Source organism: Simochromis diagramma, unplaced genomic scaffold (assembly GCF_900408965.1).
Source record: "Simochromis diagramma unplaced genomic scaffold, fSimDia1.1 OVJJ01000387.1, whole genome shotgun sequence".
Classification (NCBI taxonomy): domain Eukaryota; kingdom Metazoa; phylum Chordata; class Actinopteri; order Cichliformes; family Cichlidae; genus Simochromis; species Simochromis diagramma.
This window is the reverse complement of record NW_024387152.1, coordinates 3123387-3146194: the sequence shown is the minus strand read 5'-3', so window position 1 is coordinate 3146194 and position 22808 is coordinate 3123387. Positions and strand designations below refer to the sequence as shown.

The 22808-nt window shown below is 43.5% G+C and overlaps 1 protein-coding gene across 3 annotated transcripts; it reads left to right on the top strand.

Annotated features, from left to right (window-relative positions):
• Positions 1-251: 251 nt before the first annotated feature.
• On the top strand, positions 252-14468 carry fignl2 (fidgetin like 2). 3 transcript variants are annotated; one of them, XM_040047937.1, is made up of 3 exons: positions 253-429; positions 1819-1959; positions 11007-14468. In XM_040047937.1, the coding sequence occupies exons 2-3, from the start codon at positions 1935-1937 to the stop codon at positions 13049-13051; spliced, it is 2070 nt and encodes a 689-aa protein (XP_039903871.1). In that variant the 5' UTR covers positions 253-429; positions 1819-1934; the 3' UTR covers positions 13052-14468. The 3 variants fall into 3 exon arrangements, with proteins under 3 accessions (XP_039903873.1, XP_039903871.1, XP_039903872.1); XM_040047939.1 differs by lacking the exon at positions 1819-1959 and having other exon boundaries at positions 252-429; XM_040047938.1 differs by having other exon boundaries at positions 253-1959.
• The last annotated feature ends 8340 nt before the right edge of the window (positions 14469-22808 follow it).

Here is a 22808-nt window from a genome sequence, read left to right as displayed (position 1 = left end):
AACTTACCCTGGGCATTTCCCTCCAAATAAAAACTCTCCGCTGTCCTCCGTGTCCAGGTTTCATTATGAGCGAGCACCTTCACGCTCGCCCTCCTTCAGAGGATGATTGGTCAGTCCCCCACCCTCCCTGCTGCACTCCCCTTATTCTCTATCTCTCTTCCTACTTAAATACTTTTAGCATAAAGAGTGAGAAGGAGGGGAGGGGGATGGGAGATCCATGGGGGAGGGGAGCTGAGCGCTCGCTCTGTCACTGACGAGGGAGAGAGAGAGGGAGGGAGGGGGGGAGAGAGAGAGAGGGAGGGAGAGAGAGAGACGAATTGTGTCCCATATGTGGGGAAAAAAGCATAGCAGTGCACATGCAGGTCTGGTCTGCTCCAGGGATTATCCTAGCGCTTTCAGATCTGATGGAGGACATGCAGGCATGAATAGGTAAGACTGCTTGTCTTCTCTGCATCTATGTGTTTATCTGCTGTCATAGCCCGCTGCTATCCCTGCTGTTTGACTTGGCCGGGCTGAAGTTGGAGGAAGACGGGAACTGAGCGTGTTGAAACAGCTCTCCTGTTTGGCCAAGGACCATGAGACATTTCCTTGAGAAAACTCAGCTTTCTCTGCCTTCTCCCTTCAGCCTCGCTCTGACCTGTGCTGATGCAGGGCAGTGTTTGCTTTAAGTGGGAACTGTGGTTTGCCGCTGTAGTGTGCATGTTATTCTGGGCTGAGTGGTAAAAGTTGACTGTCAGTCGGAGCAGAGTGGGTTTGTAGTCTGATACTGTGTTGTACGTGCAGCCTGTTGGTGTCCACAGATAGCCTTGTGGTCATTGCGTAATTTCTCTTCTATGTGAACAGTACATTTATGAATATAAATCTGTATTTAATAGGTTTGTTTTAAAGCAAACAGACTGCTGCCAAAAATATTAACAGAGCATTAAATAAAACGGTTGTTTAAGACTTGGTTTACATATCTGAGATTATGTAATTTATGACTTTAAATATTTGACTTATAAATGAACTGTAGATTCTACAGATGTGGTTTTCACAGAAAGCATTAATGACCCCAAAGGCTCAATGAAAAAACTTTCATGGAAATATTTTATTTGCACAGCTTTTTCAGAGAGGTGCTCCAGATGAGAAAAGCAGTAATAAAAACTAGAAGGTTAAGCTGATTTGAGTTGGTGCGTGATCAAAATTTCTTTCACAACTTGACTTTTCAACCTAAATAGAGACTTGGTGTAATTTAATGTGCTTTATCTTTGAAAGTAGACAAAAACAATAGCTGGTTATATTTAGATTTCCACATTAAAAATACATTTTAAATCATTTTACAGCTGAAGCTGATGTGTTTGGACAGCTGGAAAGCTGGATCTTTGGCTATATCTTTCCCCTGCATTTTGTTAGTACGGCTCCAAAAGTGCTCTGTGTCCTAAGAATGCAGTCTTTATTGCCCCAGTGCACAGAGCAATGGTATGCATGAGCCTTTTTGTGAGGCAGATTTAGAAAGCCCTCTTTAGAGGCTGGATGCAGCCTCACAATCAGCTTAATGCCTGCCTATAATGAACGCCCTTGTGCGCCTCAGTTTGGTAGACTGAGTGTGTGTGTGTGTGTTTGTGTTTATATCAGTTTGAATTCTGTTCTTGTTACGCTGATCGGGCTCTCAGGTTGGTCAATAATTCCATCAAATTCCGGTTCAATCTTGATCCATGTGTTTGGATGCGTGTTGGCTTGTGAGCTCGCCTTGCAAGCGTTGGTTGACGTTTGAGTGTCCACACAGTGCAGCAGCCAGTAACTCCCTCACCTCTTTTTCTCTCTCTCTCGCTCTCTCAGGGCTGTTCTGTTGTCAGTGCAAGCTCATGCCAGTGATGGACTACAGCCGGACGGGCACTAACCTTAGCTGGCATTCACAAAACAGCCTTCCTCCTTATTGAGACCAGCTCCACAGAATGCTGAGTCCTATTGTCCCTTATAGTGAGTACACTATACCCTTCTCTCTATCTGCTCTGCACATCAAACGGCCTCATTCCCTCACTTGGACTTTGCCTTAATCAATGAGTCTCCGTTCCAAAAATACACAGGAGCGAACATCGTGTTCGTGTAGTTTGCAAACAGAGAGGAAGAATTGACAGTTGATCGTGCAATCAGAAACGTGTTGGGCTTTTTTTCCTTTTCTTTTTTTCCCTTTCCTGCTTGACGTGCATTGTGGAAATGCTAAACCCCGGGCACTGGCCCTGTGTGAATGTTTCATCAGCAGACGGAAGACACAGATGGGGAGAGGAAGAGGTTGGAGGGCTGATGGTTTAAGCTACAGAAACCCTTCAGTCCTCAAAGTGTCATTTTACTTACACACACACACACACATGCACACACGGCCTCCTGCCTTCTCTGCTTTTTCCTCCTCCCCTCTCTCTATTCTCCCTTCAATGCTGATCTAATAACTAACATGTCCAGTGTTCGTCTCCCTCCCTTTGCACCCTCCCACCAGGTTTCATTTGAGTCAGAGTCCAGTGCTCCGGCTCTCCGAAACGGCATTGTTTGCCGGCCAGCATGGGGCTGCCTCCGTGGCCTCGGCCTCGAGCGCCTTTTTCCCATCTCTTTAAATGACCTCAAAGGAACATTATTGGCTTGACAGTTACAAGAAAAGGAGGAGAAATCACATGGAAAGGTCAATTTAAAAAGTATTACTTAAAAACGGTTTGTAGGAACTTTTGATTGTGTTTTTAAATGTGGCTTCGGTCGCAGTGTAGGCGAGCGCGTGTGAATTCAAACTGGAAAACAGAGTTTGATTAAAGCATCACGAGCAGATGTTTGACAGTAACCATGGCTGTTTGTTTGCTTTTGGTGGATTTCACCCTCTAAATGCCCAAATAAGTAGCTGACCTCTCGTTTTTGTTTTGAAACCGGTCCGTTCACAAGTGGCTCGTGGTTGAAATATTTCCAGCTCCCAGAATTTTTTTTATTTTTTTGATTAAACGCTGTTTATAGTTCAGACCCTAATTAGACCGAGTTTGGCCGTGCATTTGAAAGGCCTGTTTCGCAGGTTACTCCTTTAGTTCCCTGCAACCTGCGGGTCCACACTCACTAGTTATACTCGGCGCTGCTGAAATGGACAGCGAGTCTAAGAATGTCACAAAGTGATGGTGGAATAGTAAGCATGCCTTCGGAGATGACACACTGTTGGTCCTTCATAGGACTCTTCCGGTACATTATGTTTTAGGCTTTGTGGGCCTCTGTGTGTGTTTTGCTGTTGTGATCAGGACACACAGTGCTTCTTTTCATCTTCTCAGATCAACAGCTTGATGGGTTTTCATGTGTGGTGCATTTCTGTTCTGCAGTGTTTCTGCAGCGGCGAGCTCATTTCAGAGCGGCCTGCTAGTATTTGTGCATGCAAAGTTCACACAGAGGATTGTATGAGCATGTGCAGCAGTGTTCGGTAGGCTTTGCCGTTTATTCTCAGACCAAGCGTGACACACAAATATGCCCCTGTGCTTGATTGTGATGTCTCGGCGTACTGTCTTTTAGATAAGGACGCTGAGTATGTGCAGTGCATGTGAAGACTCTCACTTCCATGTTGGAATCCCCTTTGTGGGAATGTGGAGCATTCCTGCTTCCCAGTGCTACTCCTGACTCCTGCTGTTGGCATTTCTGTTCTGAGTCAAGTCCCCTTGTATGAACACAAACAAGGTGACATGTGCTTAGGACAGGTACACCGACACACAGTTTAAAGGGGGGGGGGGGGGGGGGGGGGAATCAGAACCACTTCGACTTAATGAATAAGATGTCATAATTATTCGGTGTCTGAGTGTCTGATTCTATATTAGCCTGTTCAGCCCTTGTCCCCGTCTCCGGCCAGTCCAGAATACTTCAAGCTGGGGTGAGCAGCTATGGCCGGACCTGCGGAGAAACCTGAGAGAGATTCCAGGGGCCATGGATACTCCTGGAGGGATTTGGTGCAAAGAATCTGTAATCTGCACTTCAAACACACTCTTAAATCAGTCCCAGGCCGCCAACCCAAGAGTGCCCTAACTCTTGTTGCTGGGGGCCCCTGCTGGTGTAGCAGTACCTTTTCTTTTAAAACAGAATGCATGCGCACACACATATATACAAACACACACTCCCAGAGCGACTACACACAAGAGCCCAGATCTGCCAGTTTTTATAGCTCTCTCCTCTGACTGACCCCTCTCCTTTCTCTCTCTTGCTCTGTTTTTGTGTTTTGTGTGAGTGTCTTTGTGAATGACTCCGGCAAGTCATGGAGCGTTTTTGTATGGAGGAAAAAAGACTAGATCTCATCCCGGCTCCTGAAGGAGGAGGTTGGAGGGCCGTGCCAGCGCGTATCTCTATTATAGGCAGAGTGGTATGAGTGGTGCAGTAGAAGGAGGTCTGTGAGGCCCTTGAGTAAACACACAGCCTAAAGTGTGTGCGAATAAGTGCTAGGATCATTAGTTTGGGTGTGAATGTGTTCCAATTAGCCACCAGAGTGTGTGCGTGCGTGTTTGTGTGCGTTTGCGTCTACGTCCACAAGAAAAGAAGGTTAGGAACCCAGGCCCTGTGAGTTCACGGGCTCTGCGGTTTGTCTCTCTACGGGTTTATCAGCTCATTAAGGAGACCTCCGCTCCCATTAAGGGTCCAATTAAGAAGCAGGGTGGTGAGGCTCATTCGGGTGGCAGCGCTGAACTGGATTCCTGAGGCAGCAGAATTCAGAGCTCGACAATGTGACACGTCTTCCACACCAGCAGAGCTAATTAGTAAATTACTACACTTGAGAAATAACATACTTTAATTGTCGTGTCTCGAGTGTTTGTAGGTGTTTGTAGTCTAGTGTCCAGAAAACGCTCTGCTAGAAAGAAGAGAGGCTGTGGAATGTCACTCGAGCTTTCTCTAATTTGTGTGTGTGTACCAACAGAAAACAACGAATCCCAAAGCTGTCCATGTGCCGCGAGTATAAGCTCAGAGCACAGAGGGACCAAGGGATTTGGATAGAAAAGAGGGGGGGATGCAAGATGCTCAGTGGGAATGTGGGGGAATAAGGGAGGTGGAGAAGCGGAGAAACACAGATAGGAGATTGGAGGGAAAAGACAGAGCTGAAGAGGAGGAGATGGAGCAAGAGAGAGATTGGGTGGGTGAGACAGATGGAAGGGGTGATTGGTCATCACAGAGCCTTAGGACAGCTGTTCTTTGATATATTAGTGGACACAATGACCTAAAGCCAGCCTGTAGTCACAGAAAATAGGGACCCTGTTTTTTTTGTTTTTTGTTTTTGTTTTTTGTTTTTTTTTTCCTTCTTGAAGGGAAGGCGGGTGGGGGGTCGACGGACCGCTGCCATTTGTGGACGTGCATTAGCAGGCACGGGGGATGGGGGAGTTGTTTCTAAAATTACGAGCATGAAGTGACGCATCCAGCAATTATTCTGGAGGCTTTCTAGTTTTGGAGAGTGCTGAGAAAAGCAGCGCAAAATGAGCGCGCTCGCTCTCAGGCAGGACTTTGCATTTTGCTGCACTCTCATTAGCAATTCTAAACACGTTTGTCAATTAATCAATGTTTAGCAAAATGCCATCAGGTAGTTTGGCCGCTGCTCCACCTCCATCCACTCTGCTTAAAATAGCAACTTTTAATGCCACAGAACATTAATCTGCCTCTAATTTACCCTTTTCTTTTATTTTGAATCGATATTTATTTTTTTCACTTATCCTAGTTACATGGCATTGCAAAGGTATTAAAATTGTATCATTAAGTTTAAAAAGCCGCACACACTTTGGTCATTTTGTCCTTATCCTCTCATGAAGTAATATTAGCTTCACACGCTGACAAAAACTCTTCTGACAGCTGGCCTGGAACAATCCCAGAGGAGGGTGAAACAAAAAAGGAGTAAGTCAAACTGTCATTCTGATGCATGGAGTGCAGATAGCTCTATCCACAGAAAGATGAAAGTATAGAGATAGAGACACACATACACACACAAAAACTCACAGAGGACATCCCTCAATGCCACTGCAGGAGATGGGCTCTGTCCTCCTGGGAGTGTACTGGTGAGGCGTCTTTGAAAAGAGCTGCGTCTGCTCGCGCTCTGGGCAGCAGGTGTGAAAACTCCCCAACAGAGCTCCCGCACTCTTCTGTTATTACATCTTTTTAGGGACATGAAGAGGGAGCAGATGAGCCAGATGCAGCGAGAGGCCTAGCGCGGGATTGTGTTTCATTTGAGTGATAGCAGGCCTGCGACTGAGAATTAGATTTATAATAATTTTCCTCAGCAATCTCCAATTATGCATGCCTGATATATGATGATCCCCGCTGGTCGGGTGCGCATTATCCCCGTTTTAACGTGGGTCGACGAGGGTCTGAAGAGCCGACCTCTAACGGCGTTTTGGCAATACCCCACACAATCACAGAGGCTCCTCTGCGACTGTGGGGTAATAATGCACAGGGTGACTCGACACGGTGTAACACGAGTGTCGTACGAAATAATCCAAAATTTATGGCAGGAATTTATTATCTTTATCACCGTCTTCAGGTCTGAACTGTGCAAGGGGCTGATAAAATGTGTATTTCATACCAAAGTGTGAAAACGTCCAGAGACAATTTTCTACTCTGTCCACCAGCTAGGCTGTGAAATGTGGCCGGTGTCTCCGATTGGTGTTTTTACGACACACCGGTAGCATGCAGCAGCATACAGCCTAGAAAGAATGCCCTGCTTGATATTAGTATCATAAATCATAGTGAACTTGAGAGCAGAGGACTTCAAGGGCTTGAAACAGCAAATCAAGATAACATACATACACAAGAGATTTTCAGTTGCTTTGTGGTTTGCGTGCTAAACTGATGATCATTTGGGAGATTTCCTATTCAAAGCAGTGCGTTGGGTTTTGAAAACGAGCAGTTGTGTTTAAAGATTTCAGACGAAAAAGGGAAAAAGTCTGTCTTACATATTTATAAGTGCCAAGCGTGAGTTTCGTCCAATAACTCATCGATCAGGTTGTGCTCGCTGAACACGTCCCGACTGATGCGGTCATTGGAACATCAACTTTGTGATTTATCAGCACAAACACAACGCCCGTCACACTTTGCCCTTCTCCACTTTCATTCCCCTTTTGCAATATCGGTGTGCGGTGCTTTGTGTGACTGCGCCCCTTTTAAGCTTTTTTTTCTTCTCCCTTTTTGAAGTGGCTGTTTTCTGAGAAGTTGTCTCAATTGAATTCCTGACACACTGCCACAACAGCCGGAGAAGCATTCTCAGAACAATTTGACACTGTGCTCTCTGCAACTTTTTGTTCATAGGTATTGAAAGAATTTTGTTTTAGGCATCAAGTCTACTTTTTCATGTTTACCTTCAGGTAGAATAGCTGGCCAGACTTGGAGGGTAACTCTTTATATTTCCAAGACTACACATTTTAAGTTTATTTAAACAATCATTTCTATCAGCTTAGCTTTTCTTGTTAATAAATAAAATATTAGAAACAATGTAACAAATGCATTAACTTTGGTGTTGTGTAGATGTATTTATTTTCTGGTCTGTGGATGGGGTGGAGCTGAACTCTGAATATATCCCAGATTAAATTGATCCAAAGCTCTCTTGTTTACAAGCGGCCTCTTCGCACTCGGTGCGGTTTAATAGCCCACAGTCCCAGAAGGCTTGTTGCATCCGTGTCCGTTTTGTTCCTCGAGGCCGGGAAAACAAAAGTGCCGGGAATGGAGAAGAGGGGGGGGAGCAGCAACCTCAGGGGAGCTGTGAAATGGCACTGGAGCCCTCCGTCTCGGGGCTTCCAGCCAAGATAAGGTTTCACCTCACTCACTGATACTTATTTTATAGGAAACCACAACGCAGTCGAGAGCGATACCAGCCTTTATGGGCCACGAGCTACTTCAGTTTCAGCCAGTCAACAGGAGACTCTGTGACTTTGCAGGTGGCAGATCTGAGCATTTGAGGGCAGAAATCACAGCACTCCCCACACGCTCCCCCGTTTGGCATAAGTAGTCTAATTTTAATTTTAGGGCCTCCTCAAAGGAAAGCTGGTCTCTGCTGAAGTGAGCTGTGCCACTGTCTTCATCACACACACTCCTACAATGGGATGCAGCTCACACAAGTTCCTCAATAAATCCCAGGCTGACACAAAAGCTGTCAGTAGACTGCTGCTGAATAGATTAATAAGATTTCCATAATTAGACAGGGCCCTGACAATAGGATCCTTTAGGCTTTGTCTCAGGGCCAACTGGATTGTCCGATCCGCGCACGTCTGCTGGATGGTCGTCCGCCACAATGGCCGCACAGACAGTAAGGCGGTCAGAACATCTGTCTCTCCTGGGGCCAAGAACACACACAAACAGTGGGAAGTTTTATATGCATACACAGAAGGTTCTTATCAACCTCCCCACACTCAGTCGCACTCGGTCAACAGAAGAGCCATGTCATTATCTGTGTATATTGAACTTGGTCACTGCAAGTGATTTTTATTCACTTTAAATTTAACAGCGTAAGTGATGAAAGAGAAAACATTACACACTTTATATTTAGATCACAGAGGAGCTTTACTTTGTATTGTTAGCATGAAGAAAAGCTTCGATTGGATTGGATTGATATTTGTAAACAATATTCAAATCATAAAAGTCGTCTTTTATATGAGACGGAGTTCAGGGGATGGTGGCGCATAAATAAAAATATCAGCTCATCAGTGTTACTTGCAAATGGATTACAACATTTAGTGATTGCATTAGCAGCGCTAATGCTTCTATGTCACAACCCAGCATCGCATTAAAGCATGTATTGAAGTTAATCTAATGATTGCACTGCTATCCACAGTATGTCCACATTGTCCTGATTTCCTACTTCTAATCTTAGGTTTCTTCCCGTCCCTCCAGTGAATTAATCTGCGCGATGGCTCTGATTTAAGCAGAAGTGTAGATTAGCGCTCGCTCAGTTCATTGTGGAGTGCTACTACTCCTACTACTAAAACCACAGTCCAGCACTGGGAAAGATCTAATTGCATGGGACGCTAAACTGCTCAGCAACCCCGCTGTTTTCATCAGGGGTGAATGATCACTCGCATCGCTCTGTGGAAGAATTATAATAACGCTCAGATTTAACAGTGAATTGGTTTTTCAGTTACGGGCAGCTGGTCATTACTCCGGTCAGCGGGGTAGTGTACCATCCTGTATTAGAACTACTCTAATGATGGAGAGGACAGCAGTTAGCCCGCCTCACTGAGTCCTCTAATGTCTGCGCAAGTCTGCTTAGAAAGGACGAAGTGCCTGCTGTCCACTCTTTCCCCTCCCTGCCTCCATCCCTGCCTTTACCATCCCTCCCTCCCACTGCAGGTTTTATGAGCTCCCCTGGGCTCTCATCCATCTCTGTCACACACAGGCCCCATTATTGGGGCTGCTCACAAACTGGTTGGGCTGCAGATGGGAAGGGCCTGCAGGACATGTATATGGTTTCTGCAGCCTGGACAAAGACCTGCAAGTCGGACCAAAAAAAAAAAAAAGTGGTCATCTGGGTTTGGACGAGCCAATGTCTTCAGCATGTTTTTAAAAATAGAAGTGAACACAGTGCAAGACTGTTCTTGTACATCTTGCGGCCGTGGGTGTGAGGCTCGGTGGGTTGGGTGAAGCTTAGGGAAGCGCTTGAACTGGTTTGGCCATTGAGAACTTAAGGCAGTGCATTTGAATATGAAGGACATGATAATCCAATGGCCATCTGGTCTGCCGGTCTCATCTGACTGAATAAACAGGCGTAATCTGAAAACACACACGCGGAGGTTTGGAAACTGGGTAAGGAGGGAGGCCAAAGTTTGGGAGTGAGCTAGAGACCAAGAGAGCAGCAGCTTCTAATCTTGGACTGTGGATATTGAGCTTTGATTTAAATGGCAATAAGAGTCCTGGCTCCACACACACAGACAGCCATGAATAATGAATCATCAGGCGTCCGCTGAAGGAAAGGCAGAGACGGCAGCAATGATGACTTTCGCCATATTCCCTTTTACCTCCTGGTTTGTGACTGACGTAGTCCTCACCTTGGGGTAAATCATGACAGTTCAGTAATGCCAAGCTATGTGTGGAATGTCAAGCTAGTGCCTCAGCAAGATGCAGCACTCTTCATGAAATGAACAATCCTATAATTATAAGATTGTGATTTTGGTTTTTTTAAACCAGCTTTTAAACATTGTTAATTACATCCGTTGCATGAGGGGAAACATTAAAAACAGATTTTTCTTGCTCTTCTCTGTCCTGTTAACTCAGCGATGATCAATTAGACCACGACCACTGCTGAAGTCAGCCAGAGGAACAGGCATTCCACTTTCCCAATGTTCCATAGGAGACTGTGCTGATGAATAGCACACTATGCTGCATTTCCAAACCCACCCACCCCCCTTTCTTTCTTGCTTTCTTTCTCACTCTCTCCACACCACTGTCCACACACACACACACACACCCTTGTTCATTTCTCCCCTCCCCGTGTCCAGCCGGCCACTGGGCCTTTGGAGCTCTGGTGTACGGTGGGTGGGTGGATTGGTGGGTGGTACGTGGGGGGGCAGGGCGAAGAGAGCAGGCATTCAGAGCAACATGCACAGGGAGATAACAATAGCTCCTCTGGGAGATCTGCAGATGCTAGCAGTACAGGCAATAGTAGTGGGATCTTATCGCTACGCCAACATAAGCTGGGAAAGTGCGAAACAACACATCCAACCCACTGATCAGTTCCCCCCCCGGTTTGCCCACAAATTAAAAATTAAAATGAAAAACTGAATTTTAGGCATTCTGACACTTTCTTTGTGTGTTTTAAATATAAATAAATAAATAAATAAAACCATGGTTAAGATCATGGAAAGTCTTGCTGTTACTGCACCCATGTAAACGCCTACTGTGGAGAAAAACATGGCCATAGATGAACTTATATGATGACCAATAAAGTGCACACTTCAGGCTTTCCTGTCTAAATTTAAAGTGTAATGATTTTTCTGATGCAAGTCTACTTAGAAGAAAAATATAACTTTTATTTACTGTTTTTTTTGTTTTGTTTCTATCAGGCCTGTTAAAGATGCACTGGAACCCAGAGCATGCCCAGCCCCTCAGCCAGTGGCCTGAGCAGCACCTGGACGTCTCCTCCACCACCTCCTCTCCGGCCCACAAGTCAGAATTTTACTCTGGCCGTAGCCGCAGCTCCTACAACTACGCCTGGGCCAATGACGACATCTCTGCCCTTACAGCCTCCAACTTGTTGAAGCGCTATGCTGAGAAGTATGCCGGCGTGCTGGACTCGCCATATGACCGGCCTTCTGCTGTGGGCACCTATCCAGAGTCTGGGGCCTTTGGGAGCCTAAATAACCAAAAGACTGAGCTGGAGCCTTGGCCACTGACGCACAGCACTGAAGCCTATCCCCTGGGGCCTCCTGGAGGCCATGACGGCCATTCGGGGCCCAAGACTGCAGCCACGTCCACGGGCCCTCCGGGGATTGGCAGCGTGTCAGTATTGAACAGTAACCTTTCAGACTCAGGTTACAGTGGTAGCAGCTCCTGCAGCGGGTCCACTGAGTACCCCTCTCGCTACAATGGCACCTATCTTTCCTCAGGTTTTTGTCCGCAACCCAACGCAGCACTTCCCCCTGCCTCTCTCCACACTCTCCAATCCACTCCCACTCTTGTGCCCAGCTATAGCCCTGCCACGCCAGTCTACAACTACCCCCCCAGCACATACCCTCCTCAGACCAGCCTTGCTCCTGGCTACAGCCACCCTTCTTCGACTTACCTCCCCTCAGGTCTACCGGCCCCTACTCCTGTTCCCTCAAGGCCCACTGTGGTAGGAGGCAGCTATAGTTACCAGAGCACGAGCCTTGGGACATCTGAATCTGGAGGGACATTGAAAAGAAAAGCTTTTGAGATGGGTGTTGAAGATGATGAGAGTGGGGACCGGTCGCGGTACAGGAAATACAGCTATGACCCTGTGAAGGCTGGGGGAAGCTCACCCTACAGTGTGAATGATAAAACGGATTGCCATGGAAATGGCTTCAGTAGTTCAGGCAGCACAGACCCTCAGACCTTCAAGCCCAGTAAGCCCTCCTCTCAGCCCTTGGTGTCTCCTCAGTTTGGGGCGGCAGGGCAGTACAGCCCTCCAACAGGCATGACGGGGGAGAATGGCATGACAGAACAGGGATTCACCCAGCAGCAGCAGCAGCAGCATTCCCAGGCTGTCAAACACCCTCCATTGTGTGCTCCAACTGCTGAGGCTATGAAGAGTCCAGACCCGCGGCTGTTAGACCTCATCAATGGGGAGTTATTGGACTGCATCCCCGCATTGGGCTGGGGTGAGCTGGCTGGACTCACACATGTCAAAGCTGCCCTGGAGGAGGACCTGATGTGGCCCGTGTTGAGGCCAAGTCCAGTGGTGCAGCCACCAAGAGCCGTCCTGCTGTTCGGCCCCAGAGGAGGGGGTAAGACGACACTGACTCGCTCACTGGCTTCGCAGTTAGGGGCCTCCTTCTACCGTTTGAGTGGAACCATGCTGGCCTCTAAAGGGAAGCCTGAGGCAGAACACATTCTGGGGTCTCTGTTGCAGGTGGCGGGGGCACGGCAACCCTCAGTTGTGCTACTTAGTCAGGTGGAAGCCATGGAAGAGGAGGGCCTGAGGCAGGTACTGCTGAGCACCCTGGAGAAAGCTCAGGTGGGGACCACAGGTCTGGTGATTCTCGTATGCGCCACTGGAAGGCCAGATCTGCTGCAAGATGCTGTCCATCGGAGCTTTGCTAAGCGATACCACGTCGGCCTACCAGATGTGGCTCTGCGCAGAGAGGTGCTGCTGCAGGCGCTGTCGCCCCAGGGCTTCAGCCTGAGCGAGAGGGAGCTGAACGGTGTGCTGCAGCGCACGGAGGGCTTCACTGTGCGGGAGCTGCTGCAGCTCAGCCAGCAGGTGCTCTCGTCAGCATCCTCCTCAAATGGAGCCATGCACGGCCTCACCACGTCCAGCAAACCCCCCGACTTTACAGACTTCGAGAATGCCTTCTGCAAGGTGCGGCCACACACCACCGCAAAGGAACTGGACACTTGTGTAGAGTGGAGCAAGATGTATAGCCACTGAGAAAGCAGCCAGTCCCAGTACTCGGACTGCATTATGACCCTGTCTCTGCATCGGCATAGAAAGCCTTTGGAATGTTTTTGTTTTTTGTAATTACAGATTATTCAGCCAAAAGAGCCAGAGAAGCTCACAAACATGGGAGAGATGACAAGGTTGTTTCACTGGCAGAAGCATGCAATGATGTGCTGTTTTTGTTTTGCTGTAAATACCCGCAATATTTTGTTTTTCCCAAAGAAAATACGGATGGGGCTTGTTAAAGTGTATTAGTAGTTTGGCCAATGGGAAAATCAAATAGCTGTTTTATGACTCAGAGATCCTGATTAGCCTGGGTCCAGGACAAAATCAATTATTTGTTGCAAGGTGAAGCGGTCCAAGCTTATGGATAATCAGGGTTTGGAAAATCCCTCCCCCCCCCCCCCTTTGGCTGCTACTCTCAGGATCCTATTTATTACCAGTCCACTTCCATGCTTTCCAAATGTTGATTTACTCATTGAATTGCCACTAATCATTCAGTGCAAAGGGCTTGGGATCTGCAACATTTCAGCAAACCAGTTTTGACCAAAAAAACTTGTTAAACCAAATACAAAAGCAGCAGTAGTCTCAAATTTCTCCAAATGGGCTGGTTCTTCACATCGGTGTATTGATGTTGACAGCTTGTTACCAAATCATGAAACAGCAGCTTCTCCTTACTATTCTGCATCTTTTATTTCCTGTCATGTTAAAGATCACATACTTAATTTTGTATTATTCACATTCCGCCTTAAGTCCAGTTTCCCTCGAAATCTTCAATTAGAGCCACATGAATCCACCTGCACATCCAGCTTCTCCTTCAGCATGTCTGTTTTTTCGATTTCACTTACTGCTTTTTTTTTTTTTTTTTGTAGTATGTAGTCATGTTTGAAATGCTCAGGAAGAATTTTACCTCAGAAATATGAAATAAAGAATGTATGTAATCGTAGGGTCTTAGTAGAGAGTGGCGGAGCGTGAGATAAAGGTGCGAGGGGAAACCTGACGGTCTTGTAGTACCCACTTCAACGAGGCTTTTACCTCGGGAGAGAAACTTGAATCTGCTACAAAGAGTAACATTGAATGTAATTCAGGTATTTCAAAGGATTTTTGATGCCATAAATCCATGTATTATTATATATGAATATATATACATTTTTTTCCTGTTCTTTTAACCTTTATTTTTATTGTAGTTTATGGTGAAGTGACGATTGTGTTGAAGAAATGCTATGTAGAATACAGAAAATATTCCTTTTTTGTTGGACAAACTGCTTGCAAAAATCTGTGATATCTAGTGTTTACACATCCTGCATATGCATGTCTGCTTTATGATTTCACTGCTGCGTAACATCACTTGAAACTGTAAATACAATAAACACACACAATCACCTACGACAAAGCACAAGATGCCATCCAAAAAGACGAGTTTTGAGAAGTATGTGTAGCTTTTAACAAATCCCAAAGTATGAAAATTCACAGCTGATGTGTACATATTACATATGTAGACAATCCAAAGCAATCTCCCCTTTCCCAGCAGCTCTGTGGTTGTTTTAATAAATGGGAAAAACCCGTCTTTTGTCTGCAGCAGCAGAGGTTGTTTGCATTAGACTGTTGCCATGGTCCTGAGGAGGTATAAACAGAATGATGTAATATTTCCTACCGTCCTTCTCCTCTCTCCGCCTCTCCCGCCCTCATCACTCTTTTTCTTTTTTTTCTGGTTTTCTCACTCCCCGATGCAATCTCATTAGATTGGATTGCCCCCTGGCCACAAAACCCAGTGGCCATGTGGCGTTGCATCTTCTCCCCACCCCCTTCCCCTCTCCTTATACCGATTCCTCTGGAGTGGAAGGGGTCTGATTGATGTCCAGCAATCCTATAGCACAGTGCAGACCTCCATTTCCAGTTGGTAGCTTCAGTCATGCCATACAGCCCCCACTGACTAAACTGATTGCCCTCTTGGAAATTCAAAAAAACACTTTTTCCAACTAGCAGAACAACCCCTGGCCCATCAGCGTTGTGCTGGAACTGCAAGCGATAATTCGTTTGGTAATTACATAAATTTAAAAAACCTTTTGATTGCCTGTCCCCTGTACTTCTCACAGTTTGTCCAACAAAACAAGCTTTTATTGTGTACATTTGGATCTGTTATCACAGTAACTTTGTTCTTGGTTATTGTACATTTTCTGTAACCATTTCTACCTCATTTTTGCGGCATATTGTACATGAAAATATTTATTTCATGTCTTTTTTGATGTCTGTTTAAAAAAACAAAAACAAATGATTATGTTCTTGAACTGTAATAGTCTACCTCAGAAAAGACTGTATTTTAAGATAAGAGTATCATACAATATTAAACAGAATTTGTCAATATTACTTTGTACTTATTTCATTGCAGTTTTTCACTGGTTGACGTAACAGTAATAGCTATGGTTGATCCCAGCATCGAGGTCAGTTGCTTACATAGACGGTGTGTTGTTTTACGCACAAAGTTAAATCATAAGGCTTTGGATCTTTTTAGCTTGGACTGAATTCACACAGTTGGTTGCACAGTCAGCATATTAAGTGCTGTTAAAGACAGAAAAGACTCCTGTAAATGTGAGTAATGAAGATAAGGCAACCGAGGATACTGTGCATATAATTTTGCCAGTCTGCAAGCGTGTGTGTGTGTGTGTGTGTGTGTGTGTGTCTGCTGTAGCATCCAGAAGCAGTGCGAACACACCCCTGAGGCTTAAGGCCCAACACCAGAGCACAGAGGTCCTTCATCCCTGTCACTGTCTGTAAACAACAGCTCGTCCCAGCGGCCTAGCCTGCGCTATTTCTGGCCTTTTCCTGACATCTTTCAAACACTCAAAACTAAAAAGTAAATTTGAGCAACTCCATGCAAATAAGTAAAAGTTTAGCTTAAGTCTGAAAACAGAATCCGTCACTCCTCGGTTACAGGTTGTTAAAGGGCGTTTTGAAACATCTGAATGAATCCCGGTGGAAGCGTGGTGCTGCTGGCGTTAATGACAAGAGTAATTAATTGTCTAATAATGATACATAGCTCTGTTATAAGCACAACCTTGTGCAGCAGCTGCCCTTCATCCTCTGGTGAAGGATAATTGTCTCCGCAGCTGTTTAAAAATTATTTAATATCTTTTGCTGTCACAATCCCGATAACATTATCTGCAGAACAACATAACCTTGTAAAGGTAGACGGATCACGCAGTGGCTGTGGGAGAGTTTTCAGAGTACAATGATGAATAAATATGCTACTAATATTTTACCAACTGTGGTCTGAAGCCAACGCGTTTTTCTGCAAGCAGCAGACGCATATAAAGCTATAAAGTGCTGCCCTCACTACTTGATGACACTGCAGTGAGGGGGTTTGCAATTATTTGACCAAATGAGGGTACTTAAAAAAAAACCCCATATGGTTACCTTCTGCATTTAATACTTTTATATCCTGACGTCCATCCAGGAAGAGCCTGAAAAGCAATTTGTCCTTTTTGTCCTACAGTGGGTTCTGTCCTCCAGGAAGTCAATCATTTTTGTCCCCCTGCTGATTGGAGGTAATTAGGCGAGCAGAGTTTCTAACTGGATAATAAAAGATGCTAATGAGTCGCTGTCCTATTTACTGATAAAGTGGTAGTGAATAGCAGGACACAGCTCAGCCACATTTCCCTGACGGCAGCACACAGAAGCAAAGATTCAGAATAATATAAAATTTATATTTATTCATTGCCAGACTAATTTCTTTATTTGTGGGTGGGTTTAATATGAAATTGTGGTCATGTAAGATTAACAAGATGTTCTCAAATGAATCTAACCAAGACATGGACTGATAATACGTGTTTTTAATATCTGCTTGTATATTTGATGCTGTGCTCTCAGATCAGGCAGCATAAGACTGAATATTTTCCAGCGTGCGCTCAGACTTCATAACTAATCTTCTTGATGTTCATCGTCATTGAATGCTCCCGATTTGAAGGTCCCAAAACCTGAATGTTATTTATGGTAACAACTATCATTAAAAAAAGGGTCATTCTCTGAATCTCACTTCACCCCCACACAGATCTCCTCCCTACCTATACGCGCTGCCGGCCTTCCATTGTACAGGCCTTGATACTGACAAGGTTGACATCAGAGGGCAGCTCTGACACGGGGTGAGTTAGGACTGCCAGCTGTTAGCAATCAAGTCTATTTTGAAGTCAGGGACACACAGACCCCCAGGGCCAAAGTAGCAACTAGCCCAGCCCCTCACTCCCCAACCCACCCAAATCAGCCTACAACCTCCGAGCCCCCCGGTCCCACAGATAGCTAGCACATCTGTATTGGTTCCAGATGTTGCAAACTTGCACTGAGCGTCCTTTACCTAAGAGCACCCCGAAACAGCGTCAGAGAAGCACAGAGCTTAGTGCAGAAATCTAAAGAATATGCTCCAGTGCCTGCCATACTGGTGACAGAGAAATCATATTGTGGCAGTGTGCAGCCTTCCCAGAGAATAAGCTCTTTGTCATTTAACTTTAGATATAGGCTCTCTCTTTAATAACAGGCTGTTACCACAAATACCGGAATCTAATCTTTTAGGCTTTCAATATTTTGCCATTTCCGAAAAGAGAGACAAGGGCTAAGGAGACAACACCGGGGAAACGAAAGAATAATCATCAACACAATTATTATGTAAAGTTTGCACCTTCAAGCCACATGCGTAATGGAAAATCCGCACTGAGCAAGAAAAAACAAAGGACACAAAAGAAACTGCTCAGGTTCTTTTAAAGGAAAAGCTCAAGCCTTTGCAGCAGCATTGTTTCTGTGTTGGTCAATCAAAGCTCTCAGGAAATTAGATCTGACAGGTGGAATGTCCTGCTAAAATACTTTGGCCTCTGCCCCCCGCTCACATGACCAAAGTGTGATCACTGAATAAATAAATAGTAAATAGATATACAGGAGAAAAACCAGACTGTGTGTTTAAGAACAACGAAAAATATATATCAGTGAGAGAAGAGCATTAGACAGGGATACTTATAGAAGGGGATCAAATGGTTAACATCAGATATTCTACTAGGTTAGATTTGCTTGATGCTGGGTAGCCTGCAGATGCTCCTGTGCGGCGCTACATTTCATATCCCTGAACATGTGGCAGATTGTATGTATGTCACTACTCCCCCCCTGTGGCTAATCCGTGAAACTGCAGATCCACAAGTGACAAAATTATGTAACGAATCCACTCTTGATTCCCCTGAACTGAATTTTTGCAGAGTTTTTGTTTTATTCTTGTGCAAATTCCCATCAACATATACATTCATGCAAACTTCTCTCTCTTTCTCGGATTATTAAATTATAATTTGCTGTGTGTTCAGCAAAAGGACACTACATTCAATCTCGAGTTGCTTTGAAATCACCAACCGTGATAATAAAATAGGATGTGAAACACCGACGCTGTCAAAAAACCACAATGACTTTCAATTACTGCAAATTCAAAACCAGAAAAAGCAAAACAGAAGCTGAGCTTTTTCAACACATCGACGACCCCTGCTGGCGTCACTTGGCAAGACTTTCACGCCTGTGCTTAAAAGCCATTAATACAAATTACATTAGAAAGGACTCAACCTTATAATGATGCTGGAATAATTCATAAAGCTATTTAAAAAATATGTAAAAATTAAAATTTACAGTATTTAATAAACATGTGATGCAAGAGTGAACTGTTACATTCATATTAATGATTTCTAGTGTGCAGATGCATCAGATCCTGAAGGCATATGTATATATTTACATATTTTTTTCATACAGATAATAGCTAGAATGGCTTGTGCATGTTTCTGTATGCAGGGTCTGTATAAACACTGTATAATCTGTATCGTTATTGCATTTACTTGTAAGTACAGTGCATAAGATAAAGGCTATAACTATTAATGCCATCATCATGAGGTAAAAATGTTAGGGATGTTAATAAAACATAAATTGTAAAAGCAGAATTATAGTAAAATGGATTTACATTCTGAACTAAGACAGTAATGAATCAGTGCCCATATTTACAAAATGTGAATGTGCATAGAATAGTAATACTTAGATAGTATATATATATATATATATGCATATTGCTGCATGCACAAGATTTCTATGAATGCATGCACACATATGGAAGGTTTCTTTTTCATTTGACTATGCAGTGCTGTAAATCCTTGGTACACCGCATGCAGCAGCAGCTTGCAGCACCACCTCTAGCAGCAATAACTCAATAACTATTGAGTCTCTCACGTCGTTAGAAGAATTTTAGCCCACTGTTCTTTGTGAATTTGCTTGGGTTCTTTGAGGGTTGTGGCTCTGGACTGCAACCACAGCATTTCAGTGACCTGAGGTCTGGGCTTTGACTCGTCCATTGCAACACTTCTTTTGTTTTCCAGTAGTTCTGTTGTAGATTTGCTGCAGAAGAACAACTGGAGGACTGCAAGGAGACCAGGACTGCAAGGAGACCAGGTGCTGTGTTTGCAAAACAAATTAAAAAGGAATCACTGTCTTGCTAGTGTGGGATTATAATATTATCTTATGCCATGTTATACCCCTGATTAAAGATTGTGAAATTATTATGTAGTTTTAGTTTGCATTATTCTCCTGAATTAGAAGAAGGTGATAACTATTACATTTGTTAAATTGAAGCGTTAGCATGAAGTGTTTGCGTATTATGTCCAAAAATCTACACACCTTTGGTTTTGTCGTTTGAAAGGACATTGTTCTAGGAGTGTTGTGGTTTCTAGAGAAACTGAAGCAGTTGTCTCCTGGCAGCCTGTCTAAACAAGCTGCACTTCTTCAGTCTTCAACTTTAACTTTTAAAATGCCGAGGCCTGCAGAGTCTGGGGTGTAGCTATTGGATTTTGTGTAGTTTCTCTGAGCACCATAGGGCAGACCTTGGTCTTATTTTGGTGGTATGTCCACTCTAAAGATTGAAGTGTTTGCTACACTGTATTTACAAACACTTGCTGCAGACCAGCAAACTGCCCAAAACTTCTGCTGTTTGTGTTGTTGTTAGCCAGAAATGCGGTTTTGTGTTGTTTTTGTTGGGAAAATAAATATGCTTTACATTTCAGACTCCTGCTGTTGTTATGACTACCTTGTTTTGCCTACTTGGTCGCTCGACCAAGCTCACAACAAAAAAATTTGACTCCTTCCTAATATGTATATATACATATATATATATATATATAGTATATATATATATAGTACATATATAGTTAATAGTATTTATATATATATATAATATACTATATAATATATATATTATATATATATATAATAGTATTTAATATAGATCATATCATAAATATACATATTTTATATATAACAATATAAGTATAACCTTTGTATCTTCACAATTTATAGTAGCAAAGCTATAAATAAGATGCGGTTTCAATTAGATCAAGCTATCCAAACCAAACTAGTCGTGTGTGAAAAAGTAAGTGTATTCACTGTGATTAACCACATTTTTGGAAAGGGGAGTTCAGTTTCACTAGCTGTGCCCAAACTTGTGTGAAATGAAGTAGACTAAAAGATCTAAAAAAGCAGCACGTCATGCCATGAGCTAAAGAAACAGCAGAGAAACAAAGTCACTGATATCTATCGGTCTGGAAAGGGTTACAAAACCATTAGTAAGGCTTTGGGACTCCAGTGAACCACGGTGAGAGCCATTATCCACTAATGGAAAAAAACATGGAACTATACTGAACCTTCCCGGGAGTGGCCAGCTCAACAAAATTACTCAAAGAGCACATCCAGAACTTATGCAGGAGATCACAAAGGAACCCTGGCCTCACTTGCCTCAGTTCATGATTCAATAATAAGAAAGAGACTGGGCATCCATGGGAGTTTGAGTCATGTTAGCATTTCATAAAGAGATGATACCAGCAGTCAAACATGGTGGTGGCAGTGTGACCGTCTGGGGCTGCTTTGCTGCTTCAGGATGACTTGCTGTCATTGATGGAAACATGAATTCTGCTCTCTGCCAGAAAATCATGAAACAGAATCAACGGCCATTAGTTCATGCACTGAAGCTCAATCTCAGTTAGGATATGCAGCAGGACACACCAGCAAGTCCACCTCTGGATGACTAAAACAGCATAATGAAGGTTTTGAAGAGACTTGAATCTAACTGAGATGTTTTGGCCTGAGCTTAACAAGGTCGTTCTTGCTTAAAAACCATCCAAATGTGTCTGAATTAAAATTCTAATTTTGGACAGAAGAATGGGCAGTGGTTTGGGTACCTTTTCCCTTAATAAATTAAATCATCATTTAAAAACATTTTGTATTTATGTGGTTATCTTTGTCTATTATTAAAATGTGTTTGATAATATGATACGTGTAAGTGTGACAAATACAAAAAAAAGGAAATCAAATATTTCACAGTACTGTATGTATAGATTAGCTGGAGTTTGGCCCTACGGCACTTTCTACGTAAGGTGTAGAAGTTTAAAGAACCATTAAAGAAAAACACATATCAAAGAAAAACATTTGAGAGTGCTATAATGTCCTCATTTTCAAAAGTGAACAACTTTCTTTTTAATCTTATGAAACATGAACTAATGAGTGATGATGCGTAATGTCCATTTAATGTTTAATGGGATCATTAATCATACATAATTTATGATTTTTAATGGATAGAAACACAGAGCTTATAACCACCACTTCGGTGTTCCAATAGCATAGTGTGTTACCTAAGAATTTATAATTATGCTCTGTTTTTATGTTATATTAGATTAAAAAAATATGGTTTTCTCTCAAAAAACCAAATGTTTTTTTGTTTGTTGTTTTTTAGATGTGGTGTACTTTTATTTCTGTGATCTGTCATTTATCACTCAAAGAAGTTTTTGTAGTTTGTTAATGTTGCTACTTAATCTGCATTGTTGGATTGGGCAAGTGTGCATTTAATCTTCGTGTTCTGATTTTATTTTTATTTGCTTTTGTAATAACTGGCCAATAACACTTGCTGAAAATGAAGTTAGAAGGTGTCAAATACCTGATTATATTACATTAACTGTTTATTATTGTTATTATGCCTTTGTGTTTATTCTGCATTTGAATGTTTCCCTGCAAAGTTAAACCAGTTTTAACTACTTAACAGCGCCACTGCCGGCTTTGTTCGTCAGTATTAAAACAGTGAACAGAAGCAAGTAGTTAAGCTGTGACGTTTTATGAGCAAAATCCTTGTTACTTAATTTATCTTTAGCTGTCAAACAAAACAGAGAGGCCGATATCTGCTTACTGAAGTTGCGTTACTTAAGTAAGCTATTTGAAGACTTGTTTATTAACTGCATGTCAACATCATTGTTGAGTCATACTGCACCAAGCTCAACAGGAAAACGACAATCTTAATGAGCTCTTATTAACCTGACAGGGTAAACTTCAAGCCACCGAAGGGTGACTTTACCACGAACACGGAGCTCAAATAAAGTTAAATCCTTCATGTTGACGAATAGTGCGAGGCTGATAAGTTTCCCTCTGCTTTACCGTTGGGAAGTTATCCCTCTTGAAGGCACTGCCATTTGCAGATATGGTATCATGTGTCTCCTTACTGGAAGTCAGACTACATTATGTTGCAAAATGACTCAACATTACTCCGCCTACGACTCGTTCTCTGGAAGTTCACCATGCCCACTGCACTCACTTACAGTTTCTGTTTCAGCGCAATGATAAATACCGAGGCAGCAGTTTACCCCCCCTATCGCGGTCTTCCACAGACACAGTGCAAAATTCACGTAGCCTAAATTCCACGGCAATG